The sequence below is a fragment of the Phragmites australis genome, chromosome 13, assembly GCF_958298935.1.
Source record: "Phragmites australis chromosome 13, lpPhrAust1.1, whole genome shotgun sequence".
Classification (NCBI taxonomy): domain Eukaryota; kingdom Viridiplantae; phylum Streptophyta; class Magnoliopsida; order Poales; family Poaceae; genus Phragmites; species Phragmites australis.
Window position 1 is genome coordinate 21,332,447 of NC_084933.1, and position 17,585 is coordinate 21,350,031.

The 17,585-nt window shown below is 44.6% G+C and overlaps 2 protein-coding genes across 4 annotated transcripts; both read left to right on the top strand.

Annotated features, from left to right (window-relative positions):
• The first annotated feature begins 5,971 nt into the window (after nt 1–5,971).
• On the top strand, nt 5,972–9,046 carry LOC133889528 (probable protein phosphatase 2C 42). The gene is made up of 10 exons (XM_062330015.1): nt 5,972–6,082; nt 6,207–6,276; nt 6,498–6,603; nt 6,796–6,919; nt 7,002–7,124; nt 7,246–7,390; nt 7,478–7,554; nt 7,640–7,692; nt 8,353–8,407; nt 8,714–9,046. Exons 1-10 carry the CDS (start codon nt 5,972–5,974, stop codon nt 9,044–9,046), a joined length of 1,197 nt encoding a protein of 398 aa, XP_062185999.1.
• A 2,089-nt stretch (nt 9,047–11,135) lies between these two features.
• Nucleotides 11,136–13,169, top strand: LOC133888928 (large ribosomal subunit protein uL23-like). Of its 3 annotated transcripts, none has more exons than XM_062329326.1 (4): nt 11,136–11,226; nt 11,951–11,993; nt 12,471–12,831; nt 12,916–13,169. In XM_062329326.1, exons 2-4 carry the CDS (start codon nt 11,981–11,983, stop codon nt 12,998–13,000), a joined length of 459 nt encoding a protein of 152 aa, XP_062185310.1. In that variant the 5' UTR covers nt 11,136–11,226; nt 11,951–11,980; the 3' UTR covers nt 13,001–13,169. The 3 variants fall into 3 exon arrangements, with proteins under 3 accessions (XP_062185310.1, XP_062185311.1, XP_062185312.1); XM_062329327.1 differs by having other exon boundaries at nt 11,138–11,221; XM_062329328.1 differs by lacking the exon at nt 11,136–11,226 and adding an exon at nt 11,250–11,383.
• Nucleotides 13,170–17,585: the final 4,416 nt, after the last annotated feature.

The following is a 17,585-nucleotide window of genomic DNA, read 5'->3' on the forward strand; positions in this document are numbered from 1 at the left end:
CCCTCGTTGACAAATGGAGGCCTGAGACACATACTTTTCACCTCCCCTGTGACTAGATGACTCCGACCTTGCAGAACGTTGCCTACCTCTTAGGCTTATCTTGCGCGGGAGCTGAAAGTGCATCTAGGCCCCCTTAGTGGGTTTTGACTTATTAATGACAAAACGATTAAGGGACTAATAAGTTTATTGAAGCTATGAACATATTTTAGTCTCATTAGTAAAGTTGTACAATGTTGGCATCCCTCTAAAAGAAAACAGAAGCGGTTTGTAGTAATCAATAGAATTTAATTTGATTTTATCTTTCAAATTGAGTTTAGGAAAGTCGTACTACCAAGAGGGATGCAATTGTTAGTTTTGATGGTGTCTCAATGCTCAAAGTAACCTCTTAGAACCAAATGTTGAGAGACACATTCACTCACGGACACCGAGAAATAGTCAAAGTGTTCTGAGTCCGGAGTCTCCGGTGTTCACCGGATACTTCGGCACTTAGTATTTTAGGCTGGAGTCTCCGAGCGAAACTCCGCCAGAGAGTCTCGGTTCCGATTTAATTTTAATTGTCTGGAGTCTCCGATGTTCACCGGACACTCCGATGTTTTGCGTTTTTGGCCGGAGTCTCCGGCAGAGAGCCTCGGTTTCATTTATTTTTAAAATTGGTCGGAGTCTCCGGTGTTCACCGGATACTCCGGTAGTTAGAGTTTTCGACCGGAGTCTCCAAGTGAGACTCCGTCAGAGAGTCTCGGTTAGAATTTATTTTAAATGTCCGGAGTCTCCGGTGTTCACCGGATACTCCGGTACCTGGAGAGGCTGGAGAGTCCGGTAAGTCTCCGGGTCTTTTTGATGTAGCGACTAAGTGCCACCCGGAATCTCCGGTGTTCATCGGATACTCCGGGTCAGTTCAACAGAACTGTAACGGCTAGTTCTGACTCTGTTCTGAGCCCGTTTTGGAATTATGGCTGGAGACTCCGGTGTTCACCGGATACTTCGGGTTAGGTCAACCAGAACAGTAACAGCTAGTTTTTGAGGGATAGCTATATATACCTCCCCACCTATTTGCATTGAATGCTTGCTGTTACTACCGAGCTACTCCTTGACAAAGCCTCCCAAAACATTTAAGAGCCCTTCCAAACCTCTCTAGTGCTTAGATTGTTCCAAGAATCGAGAGATAGGGTTTGGAAGTGTGATTTGAGTTGTTGAGCCAAAATCCAACCTTCGAGCATTAAGTTCGTCTGTGGTGACCGTTGTAAGCTTCGCGAGTCCCAGGACATATCCTACACCTATGGATTACGCTTCTTCATGTGTGCCAACTACCAATACGACAAGGCTCAACATTGACCGTATAAGTATCTACCGGTATAGCAACAAAGATCAGCCACATCTTTCCCAATTTCATACACTATTTTACTAATCTCTCATCTTGTTCTATTTATCTAGTCTACTTCACCTATCTGCGACTTTATTCAATGGCTCGACATTGAGCAAAATGAAGACCAGAAGCGGTGGGTCGACATTACCATGCTGTGGAGGAGGGAAGATTACGCACGCCGGAAGTATGAGCAACAATAAGAGGAACTACGCCTGAAACGGCAGGAAGAAGAGCGTATGAGGAAGGCAACGCATAACCATACCGCAGCTCAGGCCCGCGAAGCTGAGAGGGCAAGGAAGAGGGAGAGGGCCCGTCGCGCTAAGGCGGCAAGTCCCGATGCTCTGCGATGGTAAATATCCTAAGTGCACTCAATAAAGAGTATCTAATATAACCCAACATGTTTTCACTCTCTAAGACATGTTACGATTAGGAGCGGCGCACTATTAAGTAGGTCTTTGTACGAACTGTATATATCATATTTTTTGGTCGTCGTGATTACAGTCTCATGTAATCTTATGTTTATCGTCGTTTGTACCCTCATTGCCGCGTAATATGCTGCGAGTGCTTCACATATATAATTTATTCACAAATACTGATTTTGTATCCTCATAACAATATGTAAACTACTACAAAATATCGCTTCCCTATTATACCGTATTGGCCACTTTTTAACTATTTTAATTTCAAATTTTACAAAATATCAATTTCAAATATTGAGCAACATTTTGTAATATATTTTTGCAACTTTAAAAAAATGGTCTACCCACCCATTGAGAGGTGGTTGGGATGTACCCGTCCTCTGATAGGGCGGTTAGCACCCTTGCCGTCCTCTCAGGGGACGGTTAGGCTACCCGCACTCTTAGAGAATGTTAAGGACTCTTTACCGCTTTCTGAGAGGACTGCAGCTCTTTTAGAGAGCGGTAGACAACTAGTTTTGCAAATACTGCTCCGAGAAATCTATTTATTTAAAATTTTAATGAAAAAATATAAAAATAAAAAACTCGTCGATTTGCCTTCCTTGCTAGCCGTCGCGCACACCACACACGTCTTCATTTGTGCGGGCTTTGCTTTGTGCGCTCGAGTGCAGAAAAGCGCCGTGCGGGGACGACGCGTGTCCTGTCACCGCCGTTCGCTGCTGTCTGTCCCGTTTGAAGGCTAGGGCGGGGCATTCGGCCGACGTGTGGGGCGCCGCGGACGCCGAGGCTGATACGCCCGGAGGCCCACCGTCCGAAACCTCGAAACACGCAGACCGAGGCCTCGTGCGGGGGCGTCCCACTCCCACCTCGCCACCTCCGTCCACTAGCATTCTCTTCTACCCGCGCCTCCGGCCGTTTCATTCCCTTCCGCGATCAGTCGGCGCCGTCCGGCTGGACCCCGTCGTTCCGCGTCCGATGGGCGCCCACCCGCCGCCGCGACGCGGTCGAGCGTTTCGAGAAATGCCGGCGCGCCGTGAGGGCTCCCGCCGCGCTGGCTGGCTGGACCCCAGCGTGGCCCCGCGCTCTCCACGACGCCCACTACCGTGCCGGCGCCGCTGCCCGTGCCCCAACATACCGCGTGTCCTTGCCGGCCACCCGCCGCGGCCTGCCCGTCGTGTCGCGAGCTTTTGCATTGTCCGGCCGGGCGCCGTCGAGCTGATGCCGCGAGTGCTGGGCCGCCGCGGGGCGCGCCGAGCGCCAGCCATCCGCCTTGGCGCCCGTGTGCCTCTGCAACTCCGCGGCGTCTCGCCACACGCGTACCACACGTGCGAAACCGGGGACCACACCAGCACCAGGTACTCCTACACCAAACCCAGATTACCTCGAAAGAGTTTGAATTCGTATTTTGCTCCCTGATCACGCTAGCTGTTGGATTACTTCGATATGAATTCCCCGTTCCTGTGTTAGCGTCTCGTAGCTTTCCTCGTTCCCGCTTCCGGTCGACGTCGTCGTCTCTTCAAAATCCAAATCGTTAATCTACAGGCTGATGTTCACTAGTCATACCAATTTATCTAGCTGAACGCCGATGATCACAACGCTTTTGGTAGATTTAATCCAGTTTTGTCCTCGTAATTTGATGCTATCAAGTTAGATCTGAAACTAATTCGAGTTCGAGAGCTTGGCAAGCTCTGCTTTCCCGTTTTTCGCCGTGAGATATTTTGCCCATGGTTCTAGAATATTCCGCCGGAAAAGAAACCAAAAGAAAATTACTAAATGGTGAGGGGGGTGTGCTACAGCTGTCTCGGTCAAAAAGGAGGCCAGGCGCAGGCCAGTGTAACAAACTGAAGTACCCTCCAAGAAAGTGTTTCTTTTCTTTCGACGGTTAATTGCCGGTTTACTCTAATCCACTACATCAAATGCTCCTTAGCAAACACGATTAAGTGATAAAACCACATTTCCTCTGTTATTGATGGCATTGGAATCTGGTTCAGTAGCTAACAACCTTCCTGATTCGGCAGGCCAGGACGAGGCGGCAAGCTAATCACCGCGCGCGGCGTGAACTTGCCAGGGGCCGGGACCGGGCGTGCAAACCAAGCCGAGCCCGAGCCCGAGTCCGAGCCGCGCAGGTCGAGCCGATCCATCGGCGCACCCGCACCCGGGGGCATGGCGCACCCGGGGGCATGCCGCACCCGGGCGAAGCAATCGAGCGGAGGAGTGGAGTGGGTGGCGCTGGCTATAAGTTCCCCTCCCTCTCCCTGCATGGACGACCCCAGTCTCTCTCTCTCCTGTGAAGGTGATATCTCCGCTCCCCTCCTCTCTCTTCTCCAAGCTTTGTTCGTTTCCTACCTCGCAGCTCCCACAAAGCTCCCCTACTTCTCCTCCTTCGGAATCCCGTAAGATTTCTTCTCCTCACGCCCTTTCGCTACGAAAATTTGTGAGGTTTTGACCAGCGGCTTTGTTCGTATCGTGAGTTCTTGCGAGTTTTTGCTGTTTGGTGATGTTTGCCGTTGCTGGGCTTGCCGTTGCGGTGGGTTTCTTGGTGGTGAAGGAGGAGGAGGATCGGAAGAGGCTAGCGAGCACCGGCGGTTCAATGGTGATCTCCGCTCCGACTGGTTCTTCCTGCCGTCGTCTCTTGACGCCTCCTCTTGTTGTTCTTGGTGCAAATAATGTGGAATTGTGGAGTGCTGGTGAGCACTTACGTTCGGGAGTTCGTCGCTTCTCTTGAGGCCCTTCGGTCCCCGAAACTTTCACGAGATTTTACCCGCAGTTCAGCCTTCTCTTGTTTCCTTGCGTTCCGTGTGTGTTCTTGTTGCCGTTCCTGTTGGTGTGGTGGTTTCTTCGGAGAGGAGGCGGCTAAGAGGAGCACCGCGATTCCATGGTGATCTCTCTTCGCGTTTCCTCTCGAAATTTCTATGGTCACCTCATCATCCGTTTCTTGATGCCTCTTGTCGTTCTTGCTGCTACTGTTGTGCATCACAACCCGAGGATAAATCTGTTCGTCTCTCTTGCTTTATTTTCTTTTTATACTTTATTTATGTTCGGAATGTTTAAGAGGTCGCTGTTTCTTTATGGGGGTTTAGGGTTTTAGAAACGTGTGGATTTGAACCATCGTTTTCTTATCCCTCTTGTTGTGTAGATGTTCTCGACGCTAATCCGCGCGCGGCAGAGATGATCTCTGCCCGTCTCCCTTACCTGTTTCATTGCATTGTTTCCCTGTTTTGGATCTGTCAGGTCTTCGTTTCTTGATTTTGCTTCGGACAATGGTGTCTGATCGTTCCTGTTGTTGGGTGCTAGCGTGCTCTGCGAACCACCTTTTATTTTTCTGTTCTGCTCCCTTCTGTTTTTGTATGTCCAAGGGGTTGATATATCTTTATGCGGGTTACTTTGTCCAGAGACTCCAGACCAAGTGAATCATGCTTGCAAGATTGAATGGGTGTCTATCATTATAATTTCTTGCCAAGGGTGTTGTGCTGTGTGCCTGTGTCACATTGCTATGTAGTTCCTTCCTGGTTAAAATGTCTGTATGGCATCGTTAAATCATTGTAGATTGAATTCTTTGAGCATGTCTGTTGCTTGTTTTCACTTGATTCAGATAGAGTGCCTGGACGAATAGTTTGTTGTTCGGCATATAGAAGTGTCCCTCGATATTCACGCAAGTTGAGCATCTTCCTGTCACATTGAAAATTTTCTACTATGATTTGGGTTTGTGGAACTTTTACGTATTTTGTTATCCGAAAATCTTTGTTCACTTTAGGGTTATTTTTGTGATAACTCTTAGGTGCAAAGCTTGGCGTTATTTGCATCCCTGAAAACCGCTACTTCTTCCAGATTATATAAGTATCCTGGAATGCACCCAGGGGTCCCTCTTTCCGAGCCAAAGTTACATCTTGCCATTCAAGATTGTCTCTGTTGGTTCCTCGTTCATAGAGAACATGGGCCAAAAGTAATGACGAAAGTTTGCATTGAGCTTTACAAGCAATGTTGTGTTCATGTTTTCTTTCAGCAATGATGTCCTAATTTTACATAAGATAGGACACCGGTGCTACTGAACCTTTCTGTTTGTATTTCATTAATGCTTTCTGGTATTTGTGTGATGTGTAATCCGATGTCAGTTTGTTCATTTCCTCAATTTTATTTAGGATACTGTACTCATACTTTTATATTGCAGGATACCAAAGCACCAAGCTCCGCTATGGCACTTGCTGTGCCTGTGACATTAAGGACTACTACGCATGGTGGTAATGGAAGACTTGACTATGCCGTGTCTGCTATGCAAGGATACCGTGAAAATATGGAAGATGATGTGAGTAACCTACCAGCCTTTTGTAGGATCATTGGGAGCACGGTTCTATGAAATATACATGATTGACTTGCTAGTAGTTTCTGCGAAGCACTGAAGCCTAATTTGTAGCTTTCGTATTCTGCAGCATGCAACTGTTCTAGATCTTGATACTGCGACTGCCACATCATTCTTTGGTGTTTATGATGGCCACGGAGGTTTGATCTTCAATCTAATCCTTTTATGAACAAGAAATTTCAAATGCATGATACCCGTCGAAGGGATGTTCAGCTATTTCAGTTCATTACATTCTTTTGGCATATAAGCTTCTGTACACTCATCGGTACTGTTGAATCGTTCTTTTGTTTCTAGCAATTGGTATCATTTACTAAAATATTTATAGTAGATGACGGTTTGAGTTATTTATATTCTTTTTCAGGACCTGCTGTAGCAAAGTATTGCGCGAAACACTTACACATTGAGCTTCGCAAACATGAAGATTTTCATAACAATCTTCCTAATGCAGTGGAGGCAACGTTTTTAAGGTGATTAGTTTTGTAGATTTCTAAATTCATGCATTCTATATTTTTTGGGGTCACATTAGTTCGCTCCCTTTGTTACTACAGTGGATGACAAAGGGCCAATAATACCACATCCTTTGTTCATAGTTGATAATTACACTTGCTGCACATGCAAATAAGAAATATGTAATCGTTGTTCCTACTTAACTGTTGCAGAATGGATGAGATGTTGAGAGACAGGAAGGCAGGGTGGGAATTATCCAAGTATGGTGGTAACGAACATTGGAGGAAATATAGAAGGAATCTTCTCATCACATACTTTCTCCCCCTCTGTGTGCAGGTGTTAATTCAACTATTTGTTTATAGAAAATCTAATATATGAAAATATGCCATATTCACTTTAGCTTGGATTTTCCCCCCAGAGGCTTGCATATGTGGGGCCAGAAGGGGATGGATGTACTGCATGTGTGGCTATCATTAGAGGCAACCAGATCATTGTTGGGAACGCTGGTGATTCTCGTTGTGTACTCTCAAGGAACGGCCAGGTGCTGTGACTAACTTTATGTTCAAAGTGTCTATCTGATACTGAATCAGCATGCTATTTTGTAATAATAGGTGAATTCTAATGGCTACTACATTCTCTGTTTATTTCCATTGTATGTGAAGGCAATTGAACTATCCACCGATCACAAACCAAACCTTCCAGACGAAACACAGAGAATACAAAATGCAGGACATGAGGTAACTGTGAATCAAGATAGAGGAAACATCCCTCGTATTGATGATGGAATTGCGATCTCGAGATCAATTGGTATATTTCTGCTAGACTTTTTGATTCGTTGTAGGGTTATAGAGTGGATTGTGTTGTAATTGGTGTTTTACTTTCTTTGCATTTCAGGTGACCTGATGTACAAGGATAATGCCAGTTTGGGTCCCCAAAACCAAGCGTTGACTGCCTTACCTGAAATTCGTAATGTTAGTGTAACTAAGTTGTGTTGCCGAAATGTATTTTATTCCAGCTGGATATCATCTTATGGAAATTACCTTTATTTTTTGTTAGGAAGAGATAACTGATGATACCGAGTTTCTTGTTATAGCATGTGATGGAATCTGGTAAGTTTTCAGCTAAAAAACAGGTGCATTGTTCTATTATGCTTTGCTTCCATGTCCATGATTCCATGCAGAATACATCAACAAGAAATGGCAGTTATCGTCCACACATTTGTATCTTCCAAGTTCCAAGATAGAAATTGTATTTGCCCAGAAAGGGGTTTGTGGATTTGGTTCGATTATATTCGATGTCAGACTGGGCCACTCACCACAATGTATATATTTCATTTTGATATGGTTTCCTGAATTGGTGGATTTAAGTCCTTTCCTAAGTTCAATGTGATGGCCCCAGGGAGGTCAAAGTTACAGCAAGGTGCAATGTCTGTCAATCCTGTGTGTACTAATGCTTCCAAATGTCCAGATAATACAAAGATACGCAGTCCTTCTACGTATTCGAGAAAAAAAAGATAATTATTAACTTTATGAGGTGTCTGCTTTACAAAGTTAGTTTCCTGGAAATGATAATCAGATATTTGATTTATTTTGGAAGAACTTACTTGAAAAACTTGAATCTTACCATAATGGGTCTGCATGACATCAGTACTTAATGAAACAGCCTGGCTTGTGATAAGGATCTCGACCAGCCTGAGTAGTACTCACTGATGTAATTAATGGGTCTACATTGTTTTCTCTAATTTCACGCACATGTCTTTTCTTTTGTAGGGATTGCATGACAAGCCAGGAAGTGGTTAATTATGTAAGGCTATACTTAAATAATGTGAGTATTATTCCCCCTTACCATGCCTGCTCGTTCTGACAATGATACATTAAAAAGGAAATTTTGCTATCAGATAAAAAAAAAATCGGTGCACAGTGTGTTTATATACTGAGAGCATATACATTAGGTGCAAAATATTCTCGCTTCAATGTAGTAGTTAAATTTAGTAGAGAAATTCTCAATGGATAGTGCGATGTTTGGCCTTCTTATTTGGCTACCTGACTGATTGACATTTAAAGTCTACACTTGAAGAATATAGCCTGCTTTTTGCATATTGCTCATTTGTTATCGCTGTTGCCTTGACAGAACGTGGAACCAAGGCACATCTGTGAGTCCCTTCTTACGCACTGCTTAGCACAACCTAGAGGGAGGGACAACATGTCTGTCATACTGGTTCGGTTCAAGAAGCCCGCCGAAGAGCACCCCAACGTGCCACCGCCCGCCGTCCTTCAACGTGTCGCCGGCCAACAGTCCTCCAACGTGCCACCGCCCGTTGAAGTGCCCCCCGTACGTGCCGCCGTCCACTCTGGGACCTCGTCGTCCGGTCCGCCCACCTTCAACTTGGGCCCTGCTGGCGCCGGCACCACCGTGGGCGGAGGCGAAGTCCAGCTCCCCGCGATACAGCGCTCCATAAGCTAAGAGCTTTGAGTTCGTTTGTCAGGTAAAGATGAGCTTGCTTACGCTGGTTCGTTCATGTGGTGCATCTTAGCCGCACAAAGTTTTGGATTCGTCTTGTCGGGACAAGATGAACTTGATTTTCACTGCATGCGTAGGATGATCTCTTATGAGTAGTTTGTGGCACTAGACACTGACGACGGAGATTTTGGCCTGGGATCCGTACGTTTGGGTTAACGCACCAATATTATTCTTGTTTTCTACGGTCTGGAGGATGCTTAATATGTAGCAGTACACTTTCTAAATGGTTACTGCCACCAGAACTTCTATATGCTTTGCGTGTCTTTGATCTCTCATGCCTGAATGTGGTTATGTGAGCTATGCTATGCTAGTTACTACACATAAACATGCGTATGCATATTCTCACTATTCATTGCCTTCAGAATTTCTGTTTTCTCCACATTATGCATTCTGTCATTATGTTTTATGAACTTCTATATGCCTCAAGCTAGTTTAGTTCTTGGATGCTAGCAGCTGAGAATTTAGTATTCTGGCACTCTTGACCTCACACATTGTGCAAATTAAGATTGTCGGAGCTAGCTGGCATTCAGAAAAGATGTCGCGCAAGACCACTTTTTGATGCTTGCTACCTAGCTTTGGTGTTCGGATGCTGAAGTGATAGGATGAATACAGCAAGTATAGGATGAATACAGCAAGTATAGGATGAATGCAGCAAGAATAGGATGAATACAGCAATTAACTTTCAGCTACGAAGTGATAGGATGAATACAGCAAGTATAGAACTAGCTAGACGTTCGGATGCTGAAAATGCACCCTGTACTGTACCCTTGGCATTGACCGATGGATGTACCGACCAGAGAGTTGAGATCAAGAACCCGCAGTCACTCTTCGCAACCCAGCGCGCCGCATCATCTCGATCGAGCTCGTACCGCTCGGAGGAGCAGCTCCTCCAACAGGGCGTGACGCGGCTCATGTCCGGCAGGGCGTCGGCGTACTCGACGCGCAGCAGCACCTCGGAGCTCGTCGTCCGCCTCGACGACTCCTCTATGCGCACGCACGACTACGCCGCGAGGACGCACCAATGCGCCGTCGGCAACACGTTGCCACGGCGGAACGGCGATGGTCGGCGCCTCGGCGCGGGGCAGGACTGGGCGAGGAGCCGACTGCAGGAGCGGGACCACGCGACGCTGCACTGGACGAGGGACGAGGGACTTTTTATTTTTTATATTCCGAAAATAAAAAATTGCAAAATTAAATGTCCCTTTAAAAAATTGTAAAAAATATGCTATTGTCCTTTGCTGTAAGGACGATAGTATTGTTTACTATCCAACGAGTGATAGGTTTTTTAAAAAATAAAGATATCACATTCCAATGGTGACATGTTAAAAAAATCAAAAAAACAATATTCCATTACTTAAAATTCAAAATACTATTGAAATAGTAATTAATTCTTTTAAAAAATATGCTGTAGAGGATGATATAATCTAGGCTACTTTTATAACTTCTAATATTAGAAATTGTCACATCGTATAAGAGGAATATTAATGAATTTTTCCAAATATTTAGAAATTTATTTAAGACCCTAACAATTGTTAGAAGTTATAAAAACAACTTTTTGGAGGATTTTAATTTAAATTCTACAGTTTTTTGGTTGAATTCAATTAAAATAGGTTGCATTGGATTATAAAATATGTACAAAAAATTTTAAAATTTTTTGTATAACAGAAGATCACTATTATAAACAGAAAATATGAGAGTGAAAATTAAAGCACCAAGTACGATTCATATGGGTTACTGTTTTCAGAGCTGGAAGGACTATCCATCCCACAAAAGGGTGGTAAGGGCCTATATCATGTGTGGAGTTGCTTAGCAGCTTTTCAGAGTCTTACCGCCCAATGAAAAGGCAGTAGAGGTCTATTTTCATAATTTTTTCATATGAGATATATTTAAATAAATATTTATGTTAGAAAATAAAAAATAAAAAAACTCGTATTGCTGTTCCACCGTGGGCCACAAGTTAGTCTCGTCCAGCCCAGGCCCACCTACCCCATGCGGCTATGCGAGTGAGTCGCTCGATCAGGTCCAATGGTCCGTTTGATAAAACCTCTGCCCACGAGACTAGGGTTTTCTCCCCAGTCGCCATCGCTCCGCGTCTGCCACCTCCAGCCGCCAGGAGAGGTAAGGTAAGCCACCCGCCGCCGCCACCCCCTCCCATCTCATCTCGTCTCGCCCCTCTCCGGCTGCCGTGCTCTGTCCTCGTCTTTGCCTCCCGAATCGGATGCATTTCTACGTTCGGTAGCCGGTGTGGTATTGATTCTTGCGGAAGGCCGGATCTGCTTCGTACGCGCTTGTTCTCGCCGGGTTATTAGCTACTAGTATCTTGTGTCTCGAGGTGTCGGCACGCGAGTGAGGATTTTGTTCGTCTTGTAGAGTTCACGTCGATGTTTGTAGCCGTAGCTTATGCTTGGTTCATGAAGGTATCGTGGGGAATCTCCTAGACGTTAGTACGCCGATCCGCTAGTAGTGATGATTTATAAGGATGTTGTTTATATTTCAATGTGCTTGCCGTGGTAGGTTTTGGCATGATGTACATGCTTGCTTAGTTTTATTGTGGTTTTTTGGATACATGAGATCTAATCTGTTTTATATTTGCGCTTTGGTGGTTACATGACCATGGCCTCTATTGCTAACCCTTCAATGAGATTGAATTAGTTGCTACTGTTGGTGATAGTCTGGGATCTGTTGAAACTCTACATCGAGAACTGATGTTAAATGGTGTAGCTTTATGTTTACTCATATAATACAACAAGATCCTTGTATGGTTTATTATTTCAGTTCCCTCTTGATTTTTCTCTCGATTTCTTTCATCTCCACCCACCTGATATAACTGTCTTTCTCTGCGTGCAGTTCAAGCAGGATTAGCTCGGAGAAGTTCAAATGGCTCCTAAAGGTACACAACTAATTTTGCTGAATTATGTGCATGCTTCCTTTTTATCAAGGAAAGTCTTGTGCCAGCCTTTAAACTGATATAGAATGGGTTGTTCTGTAGTTCCTGTTTCCTTTGCTTCTGTGTCTCCAATTTTTAATTTTATAAGTTCTTAGTTATTTGTAAATTGAGCACAATGTTCAAACTGCTACGTGCTACCTGTTAGTTTTATATTCATGCCTTGTACACCTTCAAATCATTTGAAATTGTAAAGTATAGAATTCACAAACTGTGCATAGCGAAGGGAGCTCTAATCCTATTATATGCATGTTATTGGCAGCATACTGTAGTTTTATTATTTCCAATGTGCCAATACTTGTCTATTATGTTACATAATTATCACATCGCAATCAATGAACCAATTCAATATGCTTTTTTAATTACACTTACAATATTGTATGCATGGATTAACTATTTTATCTAATTGTGGTTTGATTATAGCTGCTACTGCCAAGAAGGGTGATTCCAAGACCCAGGCCTTGAAGGTTGCCAAGGCCGTGAAGTCTGGGGCAGTCAAGAAAAAGACCAAGAAGATCCGCACGTCTGTGACATTTCACCGCCCCAAGACCCTGAAGAAGCCTAGGGACCCAAAGTACCCAAGAGTCAGTGCGCCTGGAAGGAACAAACTTGATCAGTACCAAATCCTCAAGTACCCCCTTACCACTGAGTCTGCAATGAAGAAGATTGAAGATAACAACACTCTGGTCTTCATTGTCGACCTCAAGGCAGATAAGAAGAAAATCAAGGCTGCTGTCAAGAAGATGTACGATATTCAAGCAAAGAAGGTCAACACCCTGATCAGGTTAGTAGCATTTTGCTTCTATATTCATCTTTATGCCTGATTTACCATGTTGTGTAGCTAAGTAATCAAATTGCTGTCTTGCAGGCCTGATGGGAAGAAGAAGGCTTACGTGAAGCTGACACCAGACTATGATGCTCTTGATGTGGCCAACAAAATCGGCATAATCTAAGTTATAGGCTACTGCATTAGGCATTCGTGTCTTTGTTTTTATGTGAAACAAGAGTTTTGTAGAGCAAAGGGCCTCCGTGGCTCAATTACCATCTGCCTTGATGCACATTCATGAATTTGATACATCCAAGTGACCTATGTTGAGCTAATTTGGGTTCCGCACTTGCTTATACCTCTGATTGCTTTATGAGCCTATTGTCAGAATTTTGGATGTCATTTGTAGGTGTCATATTGGATTTATGTTGGCAATTCTGCATTGCTTTGGCTTCAGTTTCTGATTGCCGATGACATTTTAACTGCGTGTTGCATCATACAACCCTGCCTGGATTCATTTGTAGCTGAAACTTGAACGACCCTTGTGGCCTGTATGATGCCGATCAACTATTGGTCATCGCTGTCAGGTATGGTTATCAGAAGCTACTCGGCGAGGTGCAGGTTTGCTTCATATTACGGTTAGATCATTGTTAACTGTGAGTTATCAGTCCTATATCTTTGTATTACGGTACTTCATGAGTTAGAACATTTGTTATAATAACGTTGTTTTTGGAGTTCCGCGAAGAACTGGTGGTTGAAGTAGGCCGTGTACAAAGGTATGAACTTGTAATTGAGCTGAGACGATGATGGCATTCTTCTTGCTTATAACCTAGGAAATACTTGGACAACTCCGATGCAAATTGCAACAGGCCGACACAAGCGTCCCCAGCAGTCACCTCTCCTCCGCGCAGCTGCCGCGCGCTACCTCGCGCCGGCGTCGAGTCCACGGTCACCGTCACGTCCTCGCACCGCCTCTCCTGCGCTGCGCTCGCCGCCCGCGCGCAGAACCAATCCACGCCCTCGGCGCACCCCGGCGGGAACCGCTGGCCCGCCTGTCCGGGTGCACGGCGAGGGACTCGTCCACGCTACCGGAATGTTGGCCATCAGGACTCGGCGCCGGGGCGGGCGCGCGTGGAATCCCCGCTCGTACTCGAGGAGGAGGTGGATGTGCAGCTGGTGCTCGTGGTGGTCCGCGACCAGGGTGCGCCGCCCCGAGGCGCGGAGGCCGTGAAGGCGAAGCTGTCGTCGCCGTCGTAGCGGGTGGCCAGGTCCTGTTTGGGCTCCATCGTCGAGACTCTAGCGATACAATACTGACGCTTGGCCACTTGGGTGTGTCGATGAAGCTAGCAAGGGATTTTTCTATTATAGTTTTTTTAAACTAATATTTTAAAAAGTACGTGTGACATTAATTTATCATGAATTAGCTTTATTTGTCATGTTCATGGTGTGACTTACTGCATGGTCATCTCGTAAATGCGTCGTGGTAAGATGCCGGGACGGGACGTTGATCATATTGGTCACACCACCTTGAATGTACTAGATGTCATCTAGAGAGAGATAAATAGGTGATTCTTAAAAAATAAAATTTTGCAACAGATTAATAGAATTCGGATACTCCATATTAATTCGGAACTTTCGGGTTCAGAGGTTCTAAGCTCAACTTGGATAGTTCGGTTGGAACTTGAAATTGAAATCTAAGTAATCATAAGCAAGTCTAGTTGATTATAAGGGTTATCATAGGTTTCAAAGTTTGTCTAAAGACTTTTTCACCAACCAACTGCAGTCACAAACTCTTAAACATAAAAATCGAACAAAATTCCCCAAAAGATCAACTATAACAAGAATAGAAGTAAGAACATAAATGAGATAAGGATTTATTTTCTGAAGTTTGGATCCAACAATCCTACATCTCCGTTGAGGTCCTCACAAAGAGTCGGATCCTTTTCAACCCTTATCCTTATCAAATGATCACGAAGATCAAACTTGGGCTTACTCAAAGCTTTCTCTTCCCTTACGGAGGCGATGATAACCTTCACAAACTTTTCGGGACACTTCACAAGCTTGAGTGCTCTCCGCTGACGTCTAGCCGTCTAGGAGCTCCAAGCTCTAAGAGTAACGAACACGAATCGACAGCTTGATGACGAACTCAAGTGCTCAAATTATGAAGTTATGCTCACTAGCACTCAATCTGACTTTCTCAACCCACCTCTCAAAAACTTTGCAAGATTTGATGCACTAGAGGAGTGGAAGAAGCTATTATATGGCTATGAATGTTCTTGTCTCGAGTTGGTAACAACAACAATAGCTAATGGATAGAGGGGGTGAGGGGGGTATTTATATCATTCCCTCAAAAAACTAGCTGTTATAGTGTTTTTTAAAATCATTTAGATATTAACCAAGCACCCCTTCTTGAAGCAAAGTCTGGAGACTCTGAAAACCCGAAACATCCGGGTCAACTTGGAGCATCTGGGTTGGCTTAAAAACCAAAACCGAGCACCCCAGCCAGAACTAAACTCGGATACTTCGGCAACCCGGAGTATCCGGGTCAACCCGGAACATCCGGGTACAGATAACACTTAGAACTTCTCGATGTTCGTGGATAATTATGTCTCTCAATTTTTAGATTAACAAGAGTACTTTGAACACTGAGACATCTTCAAATCTATCTACACGCATCCCTTTTAATAGTACGACACACATAAACTCAAATTCAAAAATAAAATAAATTTAAATCTATTAAATAACTACATGCTACTTCTCTTTTCTTTTTGAGGACGCTAACACCTTTTAATATCTTCAATGTGACTAATACCTGAGACTGATATATATTCATAATCTTATTAAACTCATTAGTCCCTTAATCGTTTATCATCAATTATCCAAAATCCACTTAAAAGGTTTAGATGCATTTTCACACATATATTATGCGTGACCTAATTATAAGTCATACCATGTATTTTGGCGTGACAAAATAAACTAGTTCCTAAAAATTTAATGTCATAAGTGTTGTTTTTAAAATATAAGTTGAAAAAGGACTAGAATTAAAAAAAAACCCTCATGGAGCAAGATATGGAAAAACACTTCATTTTTTTACATGATGTGAAAAGTATATACTACTTCATATCTTGCACCTCTCCGCGATGCGTGCCCCCGCAACCACGATCGAATGGCCACGGCCGAAGGAAATGAGACCTGCGACTCCCTCCACGCGCCGTGTAGCACAGTGCGCGTGTGCCGGTCGTCCCATGTGTGTTGAATGGCGCAGCGCGGCGCGTGCTGGTCGTCTCGCGTGCATCAACGCACGCATCGTAGGTATCTCTGGACGGTTTTGCATTGCCGTGGTTGGATGTGCGCCCTGCTCCACGCGGCGACGAACGAGAGGCTCGAGCGCGCAGATAAGGATGGCCTCCCCAGCTTGCGGTCCCTTCCGCGATAAGGATGGTTGCACGCGACGCGGCCACGATGAGGACCGACTCCGTCTCCCGATCCTCCCGCACACCTCCCTTTCCTTTCTCCCTCGCCACAAGGCCCCACCGCCATGCACTGAGTGCCGCCGCCCACCATGGCAGCTGTTGAGCTAGCTCCCGCGACGGTGGCTGGCTGCATTGTGGATCTGACCCCCGGTGATCAAGTCATCACTCGAAGGCCAAGTCTACTCCGACTCAAGGCTGAGCTCTAGTCGTCGTCGTGGTAGTGGTCGAAGTCGAGTTCCAGAACAACACGTCAGTAAAACAGGCATAACTCTCTCATATGAAGTCCATTTTAGGCAATCTTGGACATTCTGAAAAGCTGACGACGAACCCTTTCCAATGGATATGAGCTCGACCAAATATGCATCTACCTATTCTTACTTGTGTTCTTGATTCACTTGCAGAAAAAGCCTTCTTGGCGAGGTTAATCGCGTCTTGACACCGTTGATAACCACAGAGTAGTGGTGTAGTGATTGCAAGGGTTCTCAATCTGTTCTGATCGGAGCCTTTGGATCATCAACGTCGAAGCTCCACCAATGACTTATCATATTACCTTCTGAAAGATCGGGCGTGCCCTCATCAATTGAAGATACCAAGAATAGACAGTATATGCGTTGTTGTGATTGAGGATCAATTTGGCATATTTGCCAATGCACTTTCTGTGATTTAGAGTTGGTCTGCCTTTTAATCGCCATATGTTTACATCATTGAGTGTTATCTAGCTAGAAAAAAAAAAGTTGCCTCATCAGAGCTTCTTGTGTCTGAAGGGGTCAGCTGTCATTCTCCTCCCAAAGAGGTTCTCTGGAGTTAGTTTTCGAAACAAAGCTGATGGAGGTATTAATAGCATCTCTGTATCCTTTGACATTTTAATTCCAGTATTGATCCTCTTGAGTTGGCTCCTGTATAAGTTGTATTCTAATTCTAATGCTAATAGATGCAGTGGGATAAAATGTTGTAAATGATCCCTTTGTAATTCATGTCATTTTCTTATAATTTGATGTGAGAGAAGGCATCAGGATATATGTGATCAGTGATATCTTGCATGTTGAAAATTTTGCTTGTACTGTGGAATCAAGTTTCAGATATGGTATGTATATGAGCTGACTATGTTGGGCATGGATGGCTAATGATTTAGACTCTACCGTTTCCATGTGCTTTGATAATCCAAAGATGTTCCTGATTAAAATGTTTTCCTGCAATCTATCCCTGTCGATCCGCATGCCGTTGCGCTGAGCTCATGATAGATGCGGGGAGATGGTTCAAGATGTTTGGCTATTTGGCCAACCTTCTTTCTTGCATTTT

Bases quoted from the DNA above. Each gene is read 5' to 3' on its own strand.
- LOC133888928 (XM_062329326.1), top strand. The intron at 12,832-12,915 runs GTTAGTAGCATT...GCTGTCTTGCAG, and splicing joins AAGGTCAACACCCTGATCAG to GCCTGATGGGAAGAAGAAGG.
- LOC133889528 (XM_062330015.1), top strand. From the start codon at position 5,972: ATGGCACTTGCTGTGCCTGTGACATTAAGGACTACTACGCATGGTGGT. The intron at 6,083-6,206 runs GTGAGTAACCTA...CGTATTCTGCAG, and splicing joins GTGAAAATATGGAAGATGAT to CATGCAACTGTTCTAGATCT. The intron at 7,391-7,477 runs GTATATTTCTGC...TTTGCATTTCAG, and splicing joins TGCGATCTCGAGATCAATTG to GTGACCTGATGTACAAGGAT.